The sequence below is a fragment of the Salmo salar genome, chromosome 13 (assembly GCF_965601325.2).
Source record: "Salmo salar chromosome 13, fSalSal1, whole genome shotgun sequence".
Classification (NCBI taxonomy): domain Eukaryota; kingdom Metazoa; phylum Chordata; class Actinopteri; order Salmoniformes; family Salmonidae; genus Salmo; species Salmo salar.
The window spans coordinates 75,908,093-75,925,859 of NC_138303.1; the positions used below are offsets into that span (position 1 = coordinate 75,908,093).

The 17,767-nt window shown below is 41.8% G+C and overlaps 2 protein-coding genes across 3 annotated transcripts; one reads left to right on the plus strand and one right to left on the minus strand.

The window, feature by feature from the left end:
- Positions 1-2,446: 2,446 nt before the first annotated feature.
- On the plus strand, positions 2,447-6,442 carry mis12 (MIS12 kinetochore complex component). Of its 2 annotated transcripts, none has more exon segments than NM_001146357.1 (2): positions 2,447-2,490; positions 4,185-5,401. In NM_001146357.1, coding segments are annotated over 2 exon segments (687 nt in total). In that variant the 5' UTR covers positions 2,447-2,465; the 3' UTR covers positions 4,847-5,401.
- Positions 6,443-15,297: 8,855 nt separating this feature from the next.
- On the minus strand, positions 15,298-17,507 carry LOC106567673 (E3 ubiquitin-protein ligase RNF26). The gene is made up of 2 exons (XM_014137232.3): positions 17,337-17,507; positions 15,298-16,997 (listed from the first exon to the last, which is right to left on the minus strand). The coding sequence occupies exon 2, from the start codon at positions 16,984-16,986 to the stop codon at positions 15,580-15,582; it is 1,407 nt and encodes a 468-aa protein (XP_013992707.1). The 5' UTR covers positions 16,987-16,997; positions 17,337-17,507; the 3' UTR covers positions 15,298-15,579.
- Between the last annotated feature and the right edge of the window lie 260 nt (positions 17,508-17,767).

A 17,767-nucleotide genomic window follows, 5' to 3' on the forward strand; every position in this document is an offset into this window, starting at 1 on the left:
AGGGAAAGATTGAAGTGGAGGGTCATTGAGGTTTGACAGGGTTTGGAAGGGATTTTGGGAATGGTCTATTAGAAGTTAGTAGGGCTCTTTTTAATTTTTTCAGAAGTACTGAGTTAGGTAGGAGGATTTAGAAATGGCCAGGGTAGGCCGTCATTGTAAAATAAGAATTTGTTCTTAACTGACTTGCCTAGTTGAATAAAGGTAAAAAATTTAAATAAATGTTGTAAACCGTGATTGACCATACACTCCAGCACAGTAGGTGGTGGCATGTACCTTTAACTTTGGTTTGTGGACCGTCATTACATCATCGAAGAAGAAGTGCATGTCAGAGCAAAAACCAAGCCATGAGGTGGAAGGAATTGTCTGTAGAACTCCGAGACAGGATTCTTAAATGGAAGAAGTTTGGAACCTCCAAGACTCTTCCCGGCAACACTGAGCAATCGGGGGAGAAGGGCCTTGGTCAGGGAGGTGACCAAGAACCCAATTGTCACTCTGACAGAGCTTCAGAGTTCCTTTGTGGAGATGGGAGAACCTTCCAGAAAGACAACCATCTCTAAAGCGCAACCAATCAGACCTTTATGATAGAGTGGCCAGACGGAAGCCACTCCTCACCAAAAGGCACCTAAAGGACTCTGACCATGGGAAACAAGATTCTCTGGTCTGATGAAACCAAGATTGAACTCTTTAGCCTGAATGCCAAGCTTCATGTCTGGAAGAAACCTGGCACCATCCCTACGGTGAAGCATGGCGGTGGCAGCATCATGCTGTGGGGATGTATTTCAGCGGAAGGTACTGGGAGACTAGTCAGGATCGAGGGAAAGATGAACGGAGCAAACCATCAAACTTGACAGGGCTTGAGAGGATCTGCAGAGAAGAATGGAAGAAACTCCCCAAATACAGGTTTGCTAAGCTTGTCGCGTCATACCCAAGAAGACTCGAGGATGTTATTGCTGTCAAAGGTGCTTCATCAAAGTAGTGAGTAAAGGGTCTGAATACTTATGTAAATGTGATATTTCCGCTATTTTATAAATTTTGTGCACAAATTTGTTTACATCATTACACAGGTGCACCTTGTACTGGGGACAAAAAAAGGCCACTCTAAAATGTACAGTTTTGTCACCCAACACAATGCCACAGATGTCTCTAGTTTTGAGGGAGTGTGCAATTGGCATACTGATTGCAGAAATGTCCACCAGAGCTGTTGGCAGAGAATTGAATGTTCATTTCTCTACCATAAGCAGCCTCCAACATCGTTTTAGAGAATTTGGCAGTATGTCCAACTGGCCTTACAACCGCAGACCATGTGTATGGCATCGTGTGTGCAAGCGGGTTGCTGATGTCAACATTGTGAACAGAGTGCCCCATGGTGGGGGTGGGGTTGTTATGGGCAGGCATAAGCTACGGACAACGAACGCAATTGCATTTTATAGATTGGCAGTTTGAATGCACAAAAATACCGCTATGAGATCCTGGAGCCAATTGTGAAGCCCATTTTTTTTAAGGTATATGTAACCAATCATATATCTGTATATATAGTCATATATCTGTATTCCCAGTCATGTGAAATCCATAAATTAGGGCATAATGAATTATTAGAATTTACTTTTTTCCTTATATGAACTGTAACTCAGTAAAATCGTTGAAATTGTTTCATGTTGCGTTTATATTTTTGTTCAGTATATATTGTTCCCTCTCTGCATTGATATGTGGAGAAATGTATTCATAATTTTTTATTCTGTGTGAATCTTTTTTCGTAATTGTTTTTACAAGTCTGACCATGCCAGATTTCAAACTTCAGTTAGGCCTACTTTTCTACTGATATAGAAACACTTTTAGCTACATATTATTTTCTAACTCAACTGTTGGCCGGATTCAGTCTTACCTCTCCTCCATGATTTTCGTCCAATTTTGAAGAGTTAAAAAAGTACAGGATAATGGTTATTTCTTTGGTTCTATAGTTCTAGCCTTATTGTTGCATCATAACGACATGGAGATTTTAGAACGATACAATATTATTAACGTTAGTGATGTTATGTCTAGACAAGAGTCATATCTAGCCTTCTATTTAGAAATTCTAAGCTATAAATCTTTTTTTTAAATCAGTTTTTGTCATTCTAGCTGCCCAATATGCGGTCTGGTCTCAATTCTCAGTTATAAACGAATAGGCAGCCAAATAAATGTGGTACATAGTTCCAAATAAAACAAAAATTGCACTTTAATGCCTTTTAATTGTTGTGTGTGAAAATGTTGATATGGTTCGTCGTTGGGCTTCTTGGGTCTCCACAGTGGTACTTGTGCCTTGTGGTCCACAAAGCCCGTCTCTGCCTGGTTCATCCACGGAGTTCTAGGTTCAACCAACGATGTGTTATGTGCTCCGCCAGAAAAGTAGACGGCGATACTGTGCATGCAACATCTTGTAGTACCAGCTGACGACTACAGACAAAAAGGGCGCGGGAAATTTGGAAATGGCGGAGTACATAACCAGTGAGGGTAAGGGGCAAAATAATAAGAACATTATGAATTGTTTACGAATAGACATTTCAATATATGTAAATAGTTTGTTTGACATATTCGTCTAAATTGTTGCCTATCCACTAAGCCAATAGTATGTGTTTCGCACTAAAATGCATTCCTCGACGCGTCCGTAGTCATCGTAATAGACTATGTAGCCAGCTAACTAACTAGCTACTCCAAAGATATTGATCATTCATCTGACTCTACTAGCTAGCCTAGTTGTTTCTTAGGTCGGCAAGGTGTTTAGAAGTGGCTTGCGTGGTTAACTAGTAGATTGTAACGGCCTAATGTGATGTTCCATTAGCCGATACATGTTAGGTAACTAATGTTTAGCGTAGCACAGAGAATTTAATATTTCCTCAATTCCACACTTGGAAGACAACCAGTGTCTTCTAAACGTCCATGTCTAGTTGCAGGCTATTCGTTTGAATTTAGAAAATGCTCCGTAATTATATCAGTGCTTTCCCCCCCATTAAGTAACTTTAATACAAACCCTAGGCAGGTTTCCATTAATCCAGGTTTATTCGACAAAATAAATGTAATTGCGACGTGTAGTGGAAACGGCAGATGGGAGACATTTTCTAAACTAAAGCTCGATATCAGGGCGAACTTTCTTTGTGACAAATGATGATAGAAACGGTGTTTTTCGAATATATTGATTGCCGAATCATTTTGAAGGTACGCGGGACACGTGATGTCACCTCTTAACTATTAAAATGCCTATGTCTTGCAAAATATATTTTTTCATCTATAAAAGATTGTTCTGACTTTCAAGAATGCCTGAATTGTTTCACCTTGCTTTTCTGGGTGGCTGGCAAGTTTGACCATCAAATTATTTCAGATCTACAGTAGTGCAAGTTTCACCATGGTGATATGTTAGCCATGAGAATTATTTAAGCAATAAGGCCCAAGGGGGTATATGGCCAATATACAATGGCTAAGGGCTGCCCTTACATGCTGACCAGACCGCGCCCGTGCCTCCGCTGTTGTGAGGCTGGTTGGACATACTTCCAAATTCTCTGGCAAAAGAGTTTTATTCCAGTCCCCCTCTAACAAACCACATTTTAGAAATTAGCTGCTCAACCGGACCTAGATAAACTGTCTCGGATGTGTTTAAGCAGTGCTTAATCAAGAGCCTGCACACTCAGTAGCTCTCCACACTGAGGATTGACCACATGTTTTATACAGTTGCGTAACAGGTATTCTACTTAACAAAATTAAAATACATTTTTATTTCACCTTTATTTAACCAGGTAGGCCAGTTGAGAACAAGTTCTTATTTACATCTGCGACCTGGCCAAGATAAAGCAAAGCAGTGCGACAAAAACAACACAGAGTTACACATGGGATAAACAAACGTACAGTCAATAACACAATAGAAAAAAATCTATATACAGTTTGTGCAAATGTAGTACTTGGGTGGGGGGGGGGTTAAGTGCCTTGCACAACGACAGGAAATGGTGCATATGGGATCAGAGAGCAGCCTTCCAGTGTCGATACCACGTTACGCTTACTTTTTTATGTACGTATAAAAAGGAAGCGCCAATTGTTGGTAATGCCGCCAACAGTTGGTCATGGAAATTTGGTTAAAAGTCAAGGAAATTCTGTGAAAATGTATGAACCCTGTGCATCCCAATATAAAGACAATATTCTGCCTTCTTTTTTTCTAGAGGAGGCAATGTCTCCCTCCTCCCTCAAGCTGTACGAGGCACAGTTCTTTGGTTTCACCCCTCAGACCTGCATGGTGAGAGTATACAGTGCCTTTCAGGACTGCCTGAATGAATTGCTGCTCGTCGTAGAAGCAGTGTTCGTGAGAAAACTAAGCGGGACTGAACCAAATGGAGAGCAACTACGTTTAAGGGCAAGAGAATGCACCCAAAAGTTGCAGATATTCCTTCAGGAACGCTTCAAGCGTCTGTCTGGTCGCATGGAAACCGTTTTGGTCAACAACGTCCTCTCAGTCCCGCCTAATGTGTTGCTGCCTGACGACCAGCCACACAAAAAGTACCCTCAACGTTTAGAGGAGGTTCTTAAGCTGGAGTCTTCCTTGGCGGAGCTGCAACAAGCGTACCAAGTGGAGGTGTGTGCCAGGCAGGCCTTGCTGGCTGAACTGGAGGAGCAAAGAGAGGTCCAAGAGCAGCTGGATGGGATCCTGAGATGGATTGGAGAACTACAGGCAGCATGGATGCAGGAGGGAATGGGCAGCTTTCACAACAGCTTCTGTGTGATGATGCAGTCGGTCAAGAAACTGCAGGCTGTCATTGGAGAGATCAATAAGAAAAGCAAAAGACTGGATGAGGACTCGTCATTGGGATGGACCCACATGGTGTAAAATACTTGTTAGTGGTGTTGTGAGATGGGTAGGTTGCAGGTGTGGCAAAATTCAGACTTGGAATAGCGTCCTCTGTCGGACATAAGACACAAATAGAATTCCATGCCTTTGGATGTATTAACAATTATACAATTTGTCAGACACAAGTCTTACAAACAAGAATGTGAGCAGTTTTTAAACCATAATTCATCTTTGGTTTGATATATTTACTTTTTGATGGTTTTCTACACATTCTAAATATATTATCCACAATTTGAGTAGTAAGAGGCTCAAGCAGTTAGTCTTTTTTATTTTATCTCCCAGTCTTAACTCTGGATCTTTGAAAAGCATTTTTATTTTTTATAAATGTATGTTAATTAGTGAATGAACTTTGGAGCCAAAGTCACCACAAGGGGGAAGCATTGGTTTGTTATTGCCATCTCAAATGAAAATTGACCAAGCAGTGCCATTGTAGAGTGTGAATTATTTTTGATTCGATGCCGTAATATTTTTTTGCCAAAATCATTATAAATGTACGACACTTTAATAATTTTGAATGAATAAAAGTGTAATTGTGCAATCGCATCTGATTTAAATCAGGTATCATTTAAATCATTCCAATCCTTTCTCATCATGGTCTCTCTGTCAGATGCAGTCTAGGCTTGTCTGTGATGTCTAATGCTGTATGATGTTGACTGACTGATTAAGCAGCTGGTTTGACAGTGGGCTGCTCTGACAGTATGGTCTCGGTGGGAGTCCCAGCAGTGATCATACAGTTGTGTGATGTCCATGGCTGGAACCCCAGGCTCCATATTCACAAAGGGTCCTTCCTGTTAATGGATACTGGGAAATTAATTATAGCCTATGTTTAAAAAGTACAATTAAAAACACATTTCATTGAATGTTGGCCTACTTTTTACCAACAGAGTACATTCAAATAGGTATACAGATTTCCCCCCAAACAAGGCAATATGCACTGGACGTCCAACATGTTGTTCTGGTGCTGGGGACATGCTGTAAGAAAAGTATTTCTGTTCACAAAAGTATTTTTTTCTTTTCAGTATGTCCAGATGCACATTTGCATGCATGCACACAACCCAATTCTAAATTCATTGTATAATTATTTGAATCAATTGTTAGCCTGTTGTGGTGGATCTAGTCAGGTAACATCAAAGTAGCATAACATGTCTGTGAAGTCAGGTTCAAACCTTTTCATGCTCATAATTAAACATGAGACGTATGTCTGGTTTCTTTTTATTTCTGCAGCCTGGGGATACTTTTAGCTCAATCTCTTCATTCAAAGACTCAATCATGGACACTCTTACTGACAGTTGTGGCTGCTTTGCGTGATGTATTGTTGTCTCTACCTTCTTTGTGCTGTTGTCTGTGCCCAATAATGTTTGTACCATGTTTTGTGCTGCTACCATGTTGTGTTGCTACCACGCTGTGTTGTCATGTGTTGCTGCCTTGCTATGTTGTTGTCTTGGGTCTCTCTTTATGTAGTGCTGTGTTATCTCTTGTGATGTGTTTTGTCATTATACATTTTTTTAATCTCAGCCCCCGTCCCCACAGGAGGCCTTTTGACTTGCCTAGTTAAATAAAGATATAATACTTTCACATCTTAGTCTACTCAGCATATCAATTTTGTGGTTTATTATGTATAAACGTTCCACAGCCACCTCACAATTCCAAGACGTGTAAAGGCACTAAATAGTTATCGGATGCAGTAGATGTGAGTATGCACAATGGAAACTTAGATCACAAAGAATTGGTACCGTCTGAAAAATGTATTACATTTTTGCCAATTTTCCATACAACTATTGTGAATGTTATGGTACATAGAGTATTCTGTACAGTAGTTCTGCTCTCCCAAAAAGTGACATGTCTTAGATGTAGTGCTGCTGGAGGGCTAGCACTGAGCCTGAGCAGAATAAAAAGGATGAGGAGAGCAGTGAGGGGTCTGAATATGGGGGAGGGGGGGACTGGGTTAGCAGCCCCACCCGCTCTCTCTCTTTCATCTCTCTCTCCCGTTAAAGCCAAAGCAGCGGGGGGGCACCCAAACGAGCCCAAGGACGCAGGGGTGGAGCCTCTCATCAGTAGGGTGGAATGGGAAGACTGGACAGGCTGCCTACTGTAAGCCCAGCTTTCTCTCTCGTTCCTTCTTCCTCTCTCTTCAATCCCCTTCTTTCCCATTCCCTCTTTGCATCTCCCCAATCCCCCGCTCTCCCTTCCCTGCCACTGTTGGATTACACTTGGGCTCAAGTCCACTGATAAATAACTTATCTTTCTTTTTCCACCTTCTCACTCAGCCAGGACACGTTGCTGACAGGGCTGCAGAGTAGCAGTTATCCCTGAGTGGGCCCAAAATAGTGTTTCTGTCAGATAGGGAGCCAGTGACTGAGGCAGGAGGACAATGTTAATGAAGTTCAATCTGGGATGGGGTGATTAAGAAGAGTGGAGTGGGGGAAGAGAGACCCCATTAGTTTAGTGATAGAGTGAGAGGTCTTTCTCAGTGCAATGGGGGATACAGGGATAATACTGATGTAAGTATTGCAGGTTTGCTTGGTGCCCTTATTACTCTTGACCTGCGCACAATGAAAAGAGTGACTCTTCAGGGGTGACATTTTAACATCCCAATCTATAGTGCCACTATGATTGGTCTTGAATATCATGATATGCAAGGAGGGTAGTATAATCAATACTGTGGGTCTAGTCAGAGGTTTCTCTACGGTTGGCTAGGTCTTATGCTGATGTAGCTACAGAAATGAAAGCTTTATTTGCAGTTAAATTGCATAATGTGAATACCGACATAGTGAAGTAACTCAAATGTGATTTAGAGATCAAAAGAAGGGAAAGAATTTGACTTAATTTGAGCAGTGGTGTAAAGTACTTAAGTGAAAATACTTTAAAGTACTACTTAAGTTTTTTTTGGGGGGGTGTCTGTAATTTACTATTTATATTTTTCACAATTTTTACTCCACTTCATTCCTAAAGAAAATAATGTACTTTTTACTCCATACATTTGCCGTGACACCCAAAAGTACTCATTACATTTTCAGTGCTTAGCAGGAAAATGGTCCAATTCACGCACTTACCAAGAGAACATCCCTTTACATCCCTACTGCCTTTGATCTGGCGGCAAATGCTTCATTTGTAAATGATGTTGGAGTGTGCCCCCGGCTATCTGTAAATAAATACAAAAAACATTGTCCCATCTGGTTTGCTTAATATAAGGAATTAGAAATGATTTATACTTTTACTTTTGATACTTAAGTATATTTAAAACCAAATACTTTTGATTGGGTTACTTCCAATTTTACTTGAGTCATTTTCTATTAAGGTATCTTTACTTTTACTCAAGTATGAAAATTGGGTACTTTTTCCAGCACTGTTCAAGAGCATGTTGAACAATTTACAATTGTGATTACAGAAGGCCTGTAGTGTGAATATGCAAACATTATATAAAAAATATAAAAAATCAGGTAGTTTCAATTCTTTATGATCTCTTGTCCGTTTCCATTGTGCTTCCAACTATTGGTAAGTCCTTTTAGAAACTGTGATATTGAGATAAGATCATAAGTGTAGGAGTAATTGATGATCAATAGGGCTTGTGGAAAGTTCTCCTTGGGCTAAACTTACATGGACAGATTATGCAGCCAATCAATGGAAAATAGCTGCTCAATTATGCATACATAAATTGCTGGTTAAACAAAACTGGCTAAACAGTGACCCTATGGTCATATGTCCTTACATGCAGTTGTCAATAAGATTTAGGTGTTCATTGAGCGTTGCTACTTTTAGCTAGTTATTTCCTCATTGAGAAACATACACAATTTGGTCCCACTCAGGTTTACATAGTGGCCCAGTTGAATTATAGACACATAAGACTCAGATATGAACATTTATATAAAAAAGATATTCCGTCCAATTCTTACATGGACATAAAAGGCACATTAAAAAAACTCTGAGGGTACAGTATGTTTCAGTACGCTTGTGGCTGGCAGAACATGGATTAAAAAGAGAATTCATCTTTATTCAGCATGGCACATGGGGAATAACCCTGGCATGAGTTCCTCCACTCAAGCAATTACACATATTCAGGGTTTCTGTGGTTTCAACTACACTCACGTTCCTATAGCAACCAGAAAATGCAGGCAGCAGAAACTATGCTTGTTATTCACCTTAGGTGCTTTTAGTTTCTTCCAGACAGTCAAACAGCATTCTGAAGTAGCCAAGCATAGCCTTCTTTCACCAGCTATGTGCCATTTTTGGTGACGTTGAAACAAACATTTCTTAAATTAAATTAATAAAAGTCTAGCCACATACACTATAGATACAAAAGTATGTGGACACCCCTTCAAATTAGCAGATTTGTCTATTTCAGCCACACCCTTTGCTGACAGGTGTATAAAATCGATCACACAGCCATGCGATCCCCATAGATTGGCAGTAGAAGGGCCTTACTGAAGAGCTCAGTGACTTTCAACTTGGCACTGTCGTAGGATGCCACCTTTCCAACAAGTCAATTTGTCAAATTTCTGCCCAGTTAGAGGTGCCCCGGTCAACTGTAAGTGCTGTCATTGTAAAGTGGAAACGTCTAGGAGCAACAATGGCTCAGCCGTGAAGTGGGAGGCCACACAAGCTCACAGAACGGGACCACTAAAGCGCGTAGCGCGTAAAAATCATCTGTCCTCGGTTGCAACACTCACTACCAAGTTCCAAACTGCGCCTGGAAGCAACGTCAGCACAATAACTTTTCGTCAGGAGCTTCATGAAATGGGTTTCCATGTCCGAGCAAACCTAAGATCACCATGCGCAATGCCAAGCGTCGGCTGGAGTGGTATAAAGCTTGCTGCCATTGGACTCGGGAGCAGTGTAAACACGTTCTCTGGAGTGATGAATCACACTTCACCATCTGGCAGACCGATGGATGAATCTGGGTTTGGTAGATGCCAGGTGAACGCTACCTGCCCGATTGCATAGTGCCAACTGTAAAGTTTGTTTGAGGAGGAATAATGGTCTGGGGCTGTTGGTTCGGACTAGGCCCCTTAGATCCAGTGAAGGGAAATCTTAACGCTACAGCATACAATAACATTCTAGACCATTCTGTGCTTCTAACTTTGTGGCAACAGTTTGGGTAAGGCCCTTTCCTGTTTTAGCATGACAATGCTCCCATGCACAAAGCGAGGTCCATACAGAAATGGTTTGTCCAGATCGGTGTGGAAGAACTTGACTGGCCTGCACAGAGTCCTAACCCAAACCCCATCGAACCCCTAATTGCACAATATCAGATCCCGACCTCCATAATGCTCTTGTGGCTGAATGGAAGCAAGTCCCCGCAGCAATGTTCCAACATCTAGTGGAAAGCCTTCCCAGAAGAGTGGAGGCTTTTATAGCAGCAAAGATGGGACCAACTCCATGTTAATGCCCATGATTTTGGAATGAGATGCTCGACGAGCAGATGTCCACATACTTTTGGTCATGTAGTGTATTTTGATATAGAATGAATTGATTCCACCATAGTTTTCCCTTTTCTAAAGAAATTGCACATATGGCTTCAATTACAGAACTGTATTGGGAATTTCTGTTTGCTGCAAAACACATTTCTTCAATCCAGCGCTCCGTATGTTCAATTACATTTATTTTCCTGTGTATCCCCTCCCAACGGCCTCCAAGCCTTTGTTCCTCCGTGGCTGACCTTTGAGGACAGACTGTGTCATTGGATTGGGGTGGCCCTGGCCTGCTCTCCAGGGTGCTGAAAGGCCATTGCTCTCCTGCTGCTGCTCCTTTCTCTAGCCTCCTAATGGAACAAGGCTACTGGTTAACCTTCGCCTTCATATACCCCAGACACCACTGTTCCCATAGCTTTTCTATTTGTTTTTACTGGCCAGTTATTGAGCCTGAGCTTGTAATTACACTGATGTTCTACTCTGTTCTACTCTAATCTATGTTTACTGCTAGGACAATAGAGACAAGGTGGTTTCTGTCTACCATTTAGATGTCCAGCTCACAGCTTGGGGATATTTCTCAAAGGTCTCAGTTGAAAGAAAAGACTGGCACAAATACAAGCAGACTCTAGTCATTTCTTAGCAGCAGCTCAGGAATTCTGGAAAGCTAACAACACCATCACTTTTTAGGCTTTTGCCTCAAAGGGATTTTATGTCTTCTGGGGCGATTGTGACAAATTCCACATTTTCCTGAGTGTAAAATCAATTAAAACATACTTCTGTTCCCAAATAACCGTGAAACCCCAATTTGAAGCTTGTAATTTTTTGGCAAAATATAAGGAAACATTTCAGACTTTTGAGAAGAAAAAAAAAACTTAACACAATGTATCAAGCGTGATTATAGAAAAATATTTATCAAGGATCTGAACCTTGATAAATAAACACTCATTATATTTGTTTTTTGGAGCAATTAAAAATGGCAACATACTGCTTAAATTACAACATACAGTAGTTTCAATAAATAGTTAGCACCAATACTCCATGATGCATCGTGCTTGTAAACAGATACTATAGTTAGGGACGGTTTGCTACTTTGTAAGTAGGCTTATTTCCCACCATATAATGGTGGATAACCTGGAACAGGGCTTCCCAGCTGACAGAGGCTCATCCCTTGGCCTTTGGGGTGTGACCTGACCCAGTCAGAGAGTGGTGGGCAGTGAGGGGGAGGGACTGGCCCTGGTACAGCCTAGCAGACAGCTGGTGACAGATTGAATTATCCTGGCTGGCAGCCCACTAGAGTCAGGGAGAGGAGAAGACAAAAGCCCTCCTACGCACCCACCCGCTCTGCCTGGCCAGCAGTCTGGGAGTGGAGGAGGAGGACACCCCCCCCCCCCCCCCCCCCCCCAAGCTTCTCTCTGTCTATATGGAGCTCCATGGTTACCAAAACTCCCAACACTTAACATTACGGACAGGCAATGGACAGCTAGAGATGGACATAGAATACAGTCTCTGAAGAGGTCTAATTTGAATATACACTGAGTGTACAAAACATAAAGGACACCATCCTAATATGAAGTTGCACAGGGATACTGGCCCATGTTGACTCCAAAGCTTCCCTCAGTTGTGTCAAGTTGGCTGGATGTTCTTTGGATGGCGGACCATTCTTGATACACACGGGAAACTGTGAAAAACCCAGCAGCGTTGCAGTTCTTGACACAAACCGGTGCACCTGGCACTTACTACCATACCCTGTTCAAAGGCACATAAATCTTTTCTCTTGCCCATTCACCCCCTGAAATGCACACACACACAATCCATGTCTCAATTGTCTCAAGGCTTAAAAATCCTTCTTTAACCTGTCTCTCCTTCATCTACACTGATTGAAGTGGGTTTAACAAGTGAAATCAATAAGAGATCATGGCTTTCACCTGGTCAGTCTATGTCATGGAAAGAAAAGGTGTCCTTAATGTTTTGTACACTGTGTACATTGAGGCGATAAGAAATTATGGTGAAGCAAATAGTCTGTTGGCAATTTTGAGGTCAGCATGAACTGATTTTCAAAAGCACCAAAACCTTTCAATGAGAATGTGCAATTTGCACCTCACGACAAAACCTTCCAAAAATATGCCTCATTATGAAAAGACGTGCATGTTTTTTCTTTATTCTACATATGCAGCTATTAGGACACCTCAGACAATGGGCGAGGCATGAGTGGCTGGGTGAGACAGCTGTCACAGCGGACGCAGGGAGTCGCGGCTCTCTTTCTCCTAGTTGTCACTCAGCCTGGAGGGTCCAGAGACGGCTCCTGCTGGCCAATTATCCCCCCAGAACCAACTAAGGCCCCGTAATGGCAGCCTTGCTGGCCCAGTGCCAGGTCAGGAGGGGAACAACGGCTGGTCCAATGAGAGGTAGGGCAGGACAGGGCCACTCCCCAGCCTCAAGAGCAAGACGTCCCACTAAGGAAGGGGCCTTTACCCCCCTGCTGTTCCCTCATGTCCTTCCTCTTGTGCTGAAAGAGAAAAACATAAGGCCTGAATTCAATTTCCCAATGGTGTTTAAATGATAATACGGGGTAGTAATGACTGAGTGTGGGTGGCATTCAATCAATTATGAACGTTTTACTGCTTCATACTAGTTTATGGATAAAGTGTAAAGCCAATACAAACTTTTCTCAGATAGAATGCACTGCAGTGTAACCTGGATTCAAGCACTTTCAACCGAGGAACTGCTGTGTATTAAGCTACTGTTCTTCATACATTGAAGAATAGACTGGGGAGCAGGTGAAAGATCATTGAAGCCCACACCAGTCTCACAGTACCATTAAAATGACACAATGACAAATCAGAGCTCATACAGTGAATATGATTACAGCGAAACACTTAAAACTGCATTGTTTGCATATTTTTTTCCTTGGCCAAAAATATCTGGGGGTCACTGTGTGTGAGACATCCATCATCCAGATTTATGTCAATGAATAAAACGCACAGGAATAGTCTACCACCATGCCCTATGGCGTACACACACCATCTGCAGTGGTGTTAACATTTCAGTTTTGCTTAGTCCCCAGTATGTGACAAATAAAGGTATGGTGAAGTGTTACTAATGTAGTCGCAACCCTAGACAAATTGTATCGATGTGTAAAATATAGATCTCTACAGAAGTCCAGGGAGGACATATGAATAAAAAAATGATTCCCTCGTTATGTTGAGTTCACAACTTATTTATCTCATGATCACCACATAACAATAGTTTTGTCGATATCACAACAATTTTCTCATGATCACGACATACAAGTTGTTCTGTTGAGATCCCGAGAAACTCTAGAAATAGGAGTGGAGGTATTGATGATAGATTGACAGTATGGCTGAGGTGGCAGATCAATGCATACATTTTTATTGTTTGCTACACTAAGGGATGGTACATTTCATGCTAACCATGCTTTCATTTGTGTTTGGAGCTCATTATCAGTTTATAAGTTAGAATGTTAGCAAGTTAATGGTCCCTTACCTTTGAGCTAAGAGACATTTAAGACCTGAACGATACCTGACAGGCAGCCCGGTCTCCCAGGCTGTGTGCCTCCCCCAAGACCACAGCAAGCAACAACACAGCTAACTTGGCTAGTCTTGTGCGCGAACTAGCTCGCTAGTTAGCTAGGTAGTCTTCTTAGCTAGCTAGCCAGTTATCGATGCTGATTGTTAGCTTGCATAACTGATATGTGTATAATTGTAAGGGACACTTCATGTTTTATGGATAATATTTACATTTACAGAGTGGGTGAGCTACATTCCTGACAGGCTAATCAGATTCAATAGCAGCCTCAGAGCTTGATCAGAATCAACAGAGAATGGTAAATCAAGATGCTGCCTTCTAGGCTGTTTCATAGGTAAAGCTCCTTGCAGGCAGATTAGCAATCAGTCCATTATGTATATGATCAAGAGTGGGCGTGCTCTATTCCTGGCATGCTGATCAGATTCAATAGCAGCCTCAGAGGCTGATAAATCAGGATGCTGCCTTGTAGGCTGTCTGCAAGAAGCCTTACATAACAAAAGTTGTTTTCATATGTAGTGATCATGAGATAAATCGTGCTCTCCACATAAGGAGGGAATTATATTTTTTATGAATATGTCCTCTCTGGACTTCCGTAGATTTCAGCTTGTTAGTTTTGATGAATAAATACACACTGGCATATACACATGAAAAATATGGAACTATAGCCTACAAGGCATAGGCTGTTGCATGTTTATTTGATATGATACAAAAACATTGACAAGGGTAATGAATAGACAACACATGTATCTGAACAACATAAAAAAACATTCATAAGTACAAAACATAGAAAAATGCATGACCTTGTGCATCAAATCATAACACAAACTTAAGGTATATTAAGGTATATTTAGCCAGTATACATATACAGTATGAATGATAAACAGTTCCTTTAAATATATTAGAGCCGTGTTAGTCTAGTTCGCTCTGAATGTATTAGTTCTCAAACAAATGGGATTATTCTTAATCTTCACAATTTATACATTGTTATAGGCTTATAAGTCATTTATAAGTTATCTATATAAAAGATATGACAGTACAGGTGCAGCGCTCCTACAGTATGTGCCTGAAAGATGGAACTGGAAGTATTCAAAGTCTATTCAATTACAAACGTAATATGTTGTTCACTGTACAAGCCAGCACAGCAGCTTCGTAGCCAGTGCAATATAGTTAGTGCAACTGTGGAAAACCATCAAGGATATGTCCACATTATATAAATTAGACCTATAGGACCAAACGCCTAAAATGCAAGCTGCAATATGAATTAATTGAACTGGTGGAAGCAAAGTGTGAGCATCAGAAACCCTATGGGCTTATTTGGGTCAGAGCATTGATAGCAATGTACTACACAGAGCAAACAAAACTCTACAGTCAATGCTATTCTATAAAATTCATGTCTATCTGAATGTCCACCCCCACTAAATAGGCACCATACATACAGTACCATTTTTTACATGACAGTGGACAAGAGTTGTGTTTTATCAGCACAGCTATACATTGTGGAGGTCTATCATCACTCATTATCCTGAGTTTAAAGTCTTCCCCTTCAGTGTTTGTAGATCTAAAATGTACAAAAGAAATAAGTAATATGGCAGAAGCTCTTTTAAAGCCCATTGGAAGTCGAGCTGAAGCCATCCCCATTATGCTAACTGAGGTTGTTTTCAGACTGGCTGCATTTCTTTCTATGTATTTATCAGTGTCCCGCTCTTTAACTCTGGGGACATGTCTGAAATGGTACCCCAAAGTGCACTACCAGGTCCTTCAGAGAAAGACGTCCATGGTTTGTGTGATGGCCTGTCGGCAGAGGGGACAGCTGTGCTGCTGGGGGGGCTGCTGTAGCAAGATGGCTGAGCAGTGGCGACACAGGCATAGGTGGCGGCAGGGCAGTAGCAACACGTTCTTGACCCTGTCCTGACAGATTACGCACTTCTTCCTCTCCTCATGCTCCTTCAATAGGCTGAGGAGGCCAGTGTCAACTGGAGGGGCCTGGCTGCCTTGGCCAGAGGCAGGCTGCTGCTGCTTCACTGTAGTCCTTGTTGTAGGCTGGTGGTGGTATTGGTCTGGGTCAAGGTTGATATCATCCCACCTAGTGTCGAGGTGTTGAAGTGTTGAGTATAACTCCACTTGTTCTCTTCCAGTCTGCTCTGGGGGAAGAAGGGTACCTGTATGGTCAGTAGGAATACCTGGGGTCCTTGGATCCAGAACTGGGTGCCCCACTCCACCTTGGTCCACAGAAGGCTGTACTGTTCTGCCCCTTGGCTGTCTTGCTTGGGCCACCTGCCCCATAGCCTGTGGTCCAGCAGCATTGTCCTGAAGAGCTTGAGCTTGCTCCATGGCCAGCAGGTAAAGTCTATAGATGGTCCTCTGTAGACTTAGCATTCCTGGGATTGCGTTGACAAAGTGAAGACATTGCTGGGCCACATGACGAGGCAACTCTGGGTTGAGATATAGCAAGGTCAAAGCAACGATGACCGCTGTTAAGAGCAAGCCATAGATGTTGAGCATGAATACTGTGATAAAGACATGACCGAGGGAGCCCAAAAACTCAAGAGCTAGTTGGCAGGGTGTCCAAAGCAGTACAGATGTGCCCACCAGGCAGCTGTATAGGAAGGTGAGAAGTGTGAGGGCCAGCTCCAAGGCTTTATGCAGGGGGCCTGACACTGCCTCCCAGGCCCCTACCATTGCAGAGAAGCAGTTCTGGGTACCAATGAGGAGAATGTTGACGATGGTGTTGACAAAGTAGAGAACGAGGCTGAACGCGATGCTAAAACCGTCACAAGTCTGTTTAAGCACAGTATGTCCAGACAAGAGTCCACGGTGTAGCAGCTCCTTGGTGCGCCATGCAACATGAGAAGAGAGGTGGCCCACCATTTTGAAACTCTCGAACACCCCTCCTAAGGTCTGAAGCCATCCCTCCAGTAGATTGAAAGCTCCGTGTGCTGTGCTTGTGACCACCTCTGTTACAGTGAGGAAAGAGAACAGTGCACAGTTCCAGTATTCTAGTAAGATGGAGCCACTCGGCACCACTTGCAGGTCGTGCATTGATGAACCCATGTTGGAGAAAAGTCGGCCTAGCCAATTCACAAACCAGATGACCAAGTCCAGTAGAAGGCACAAAGTATCCAGGCATTTCCCAATGGCACAGGAAACAAAGTTCACTACATCCATATTAGTGTTCCCTACAGAAGACAAGAACGTGTTAAAGTTTGCCATTGAACTACATTTACGTTTAAAAACTTGCTTACACACTAGTTAGCTAGCATGCTATCAGTTAGGCTAAGCAGCACAGTTGGCTAACTTTCAAGCTGTGCAACATTATTAAGTGGCTAGCTAAAGCTATTATTCCTGATTACCAATGACATAACACGAACTGAGATTAACAGAAATTTGAAAAAAAGAAAAAGAAAAAACATCTCTAGTATGCTACTTCTAATGCTAATGGAAACCCCACCCACTATCAGCTAGCTAGTTAGCAGGTTATGCTAGCTATAGCAGCTAAAATAGAAAACAGATCTCACCTTACATAGCGTATATAACACGCTAACCAATTGCTACCAATGGGATAATTGGATTGACACAATCAATAAAAATGTTTGCAGGCTCCAATCTAAAGACGCTGTCATTTTAGCCATCCATGTAAACACGACCAACCAGACAGGAAGATTCAATTTTGAGAAGCCTATCTAGACAAAATAATCGAACTCAGATCTTGTGATGGTGACTGCTTCAACTTTGATGCCTGTGAAAGAAATAAGAACGACAGATAATAAAATAATAATAAATACAAATATTATATTCTAACTAATAATTAAATTGTAACAGTAGTTCGTTTATCACCAATCATAGTGACATTATACTCTTAATCATATATATTTTTTTATCATACTGTCATGTCCATATTATCCTGTTTTTGCATGGACAGTGGAAACATATTTATACATATTTAGTG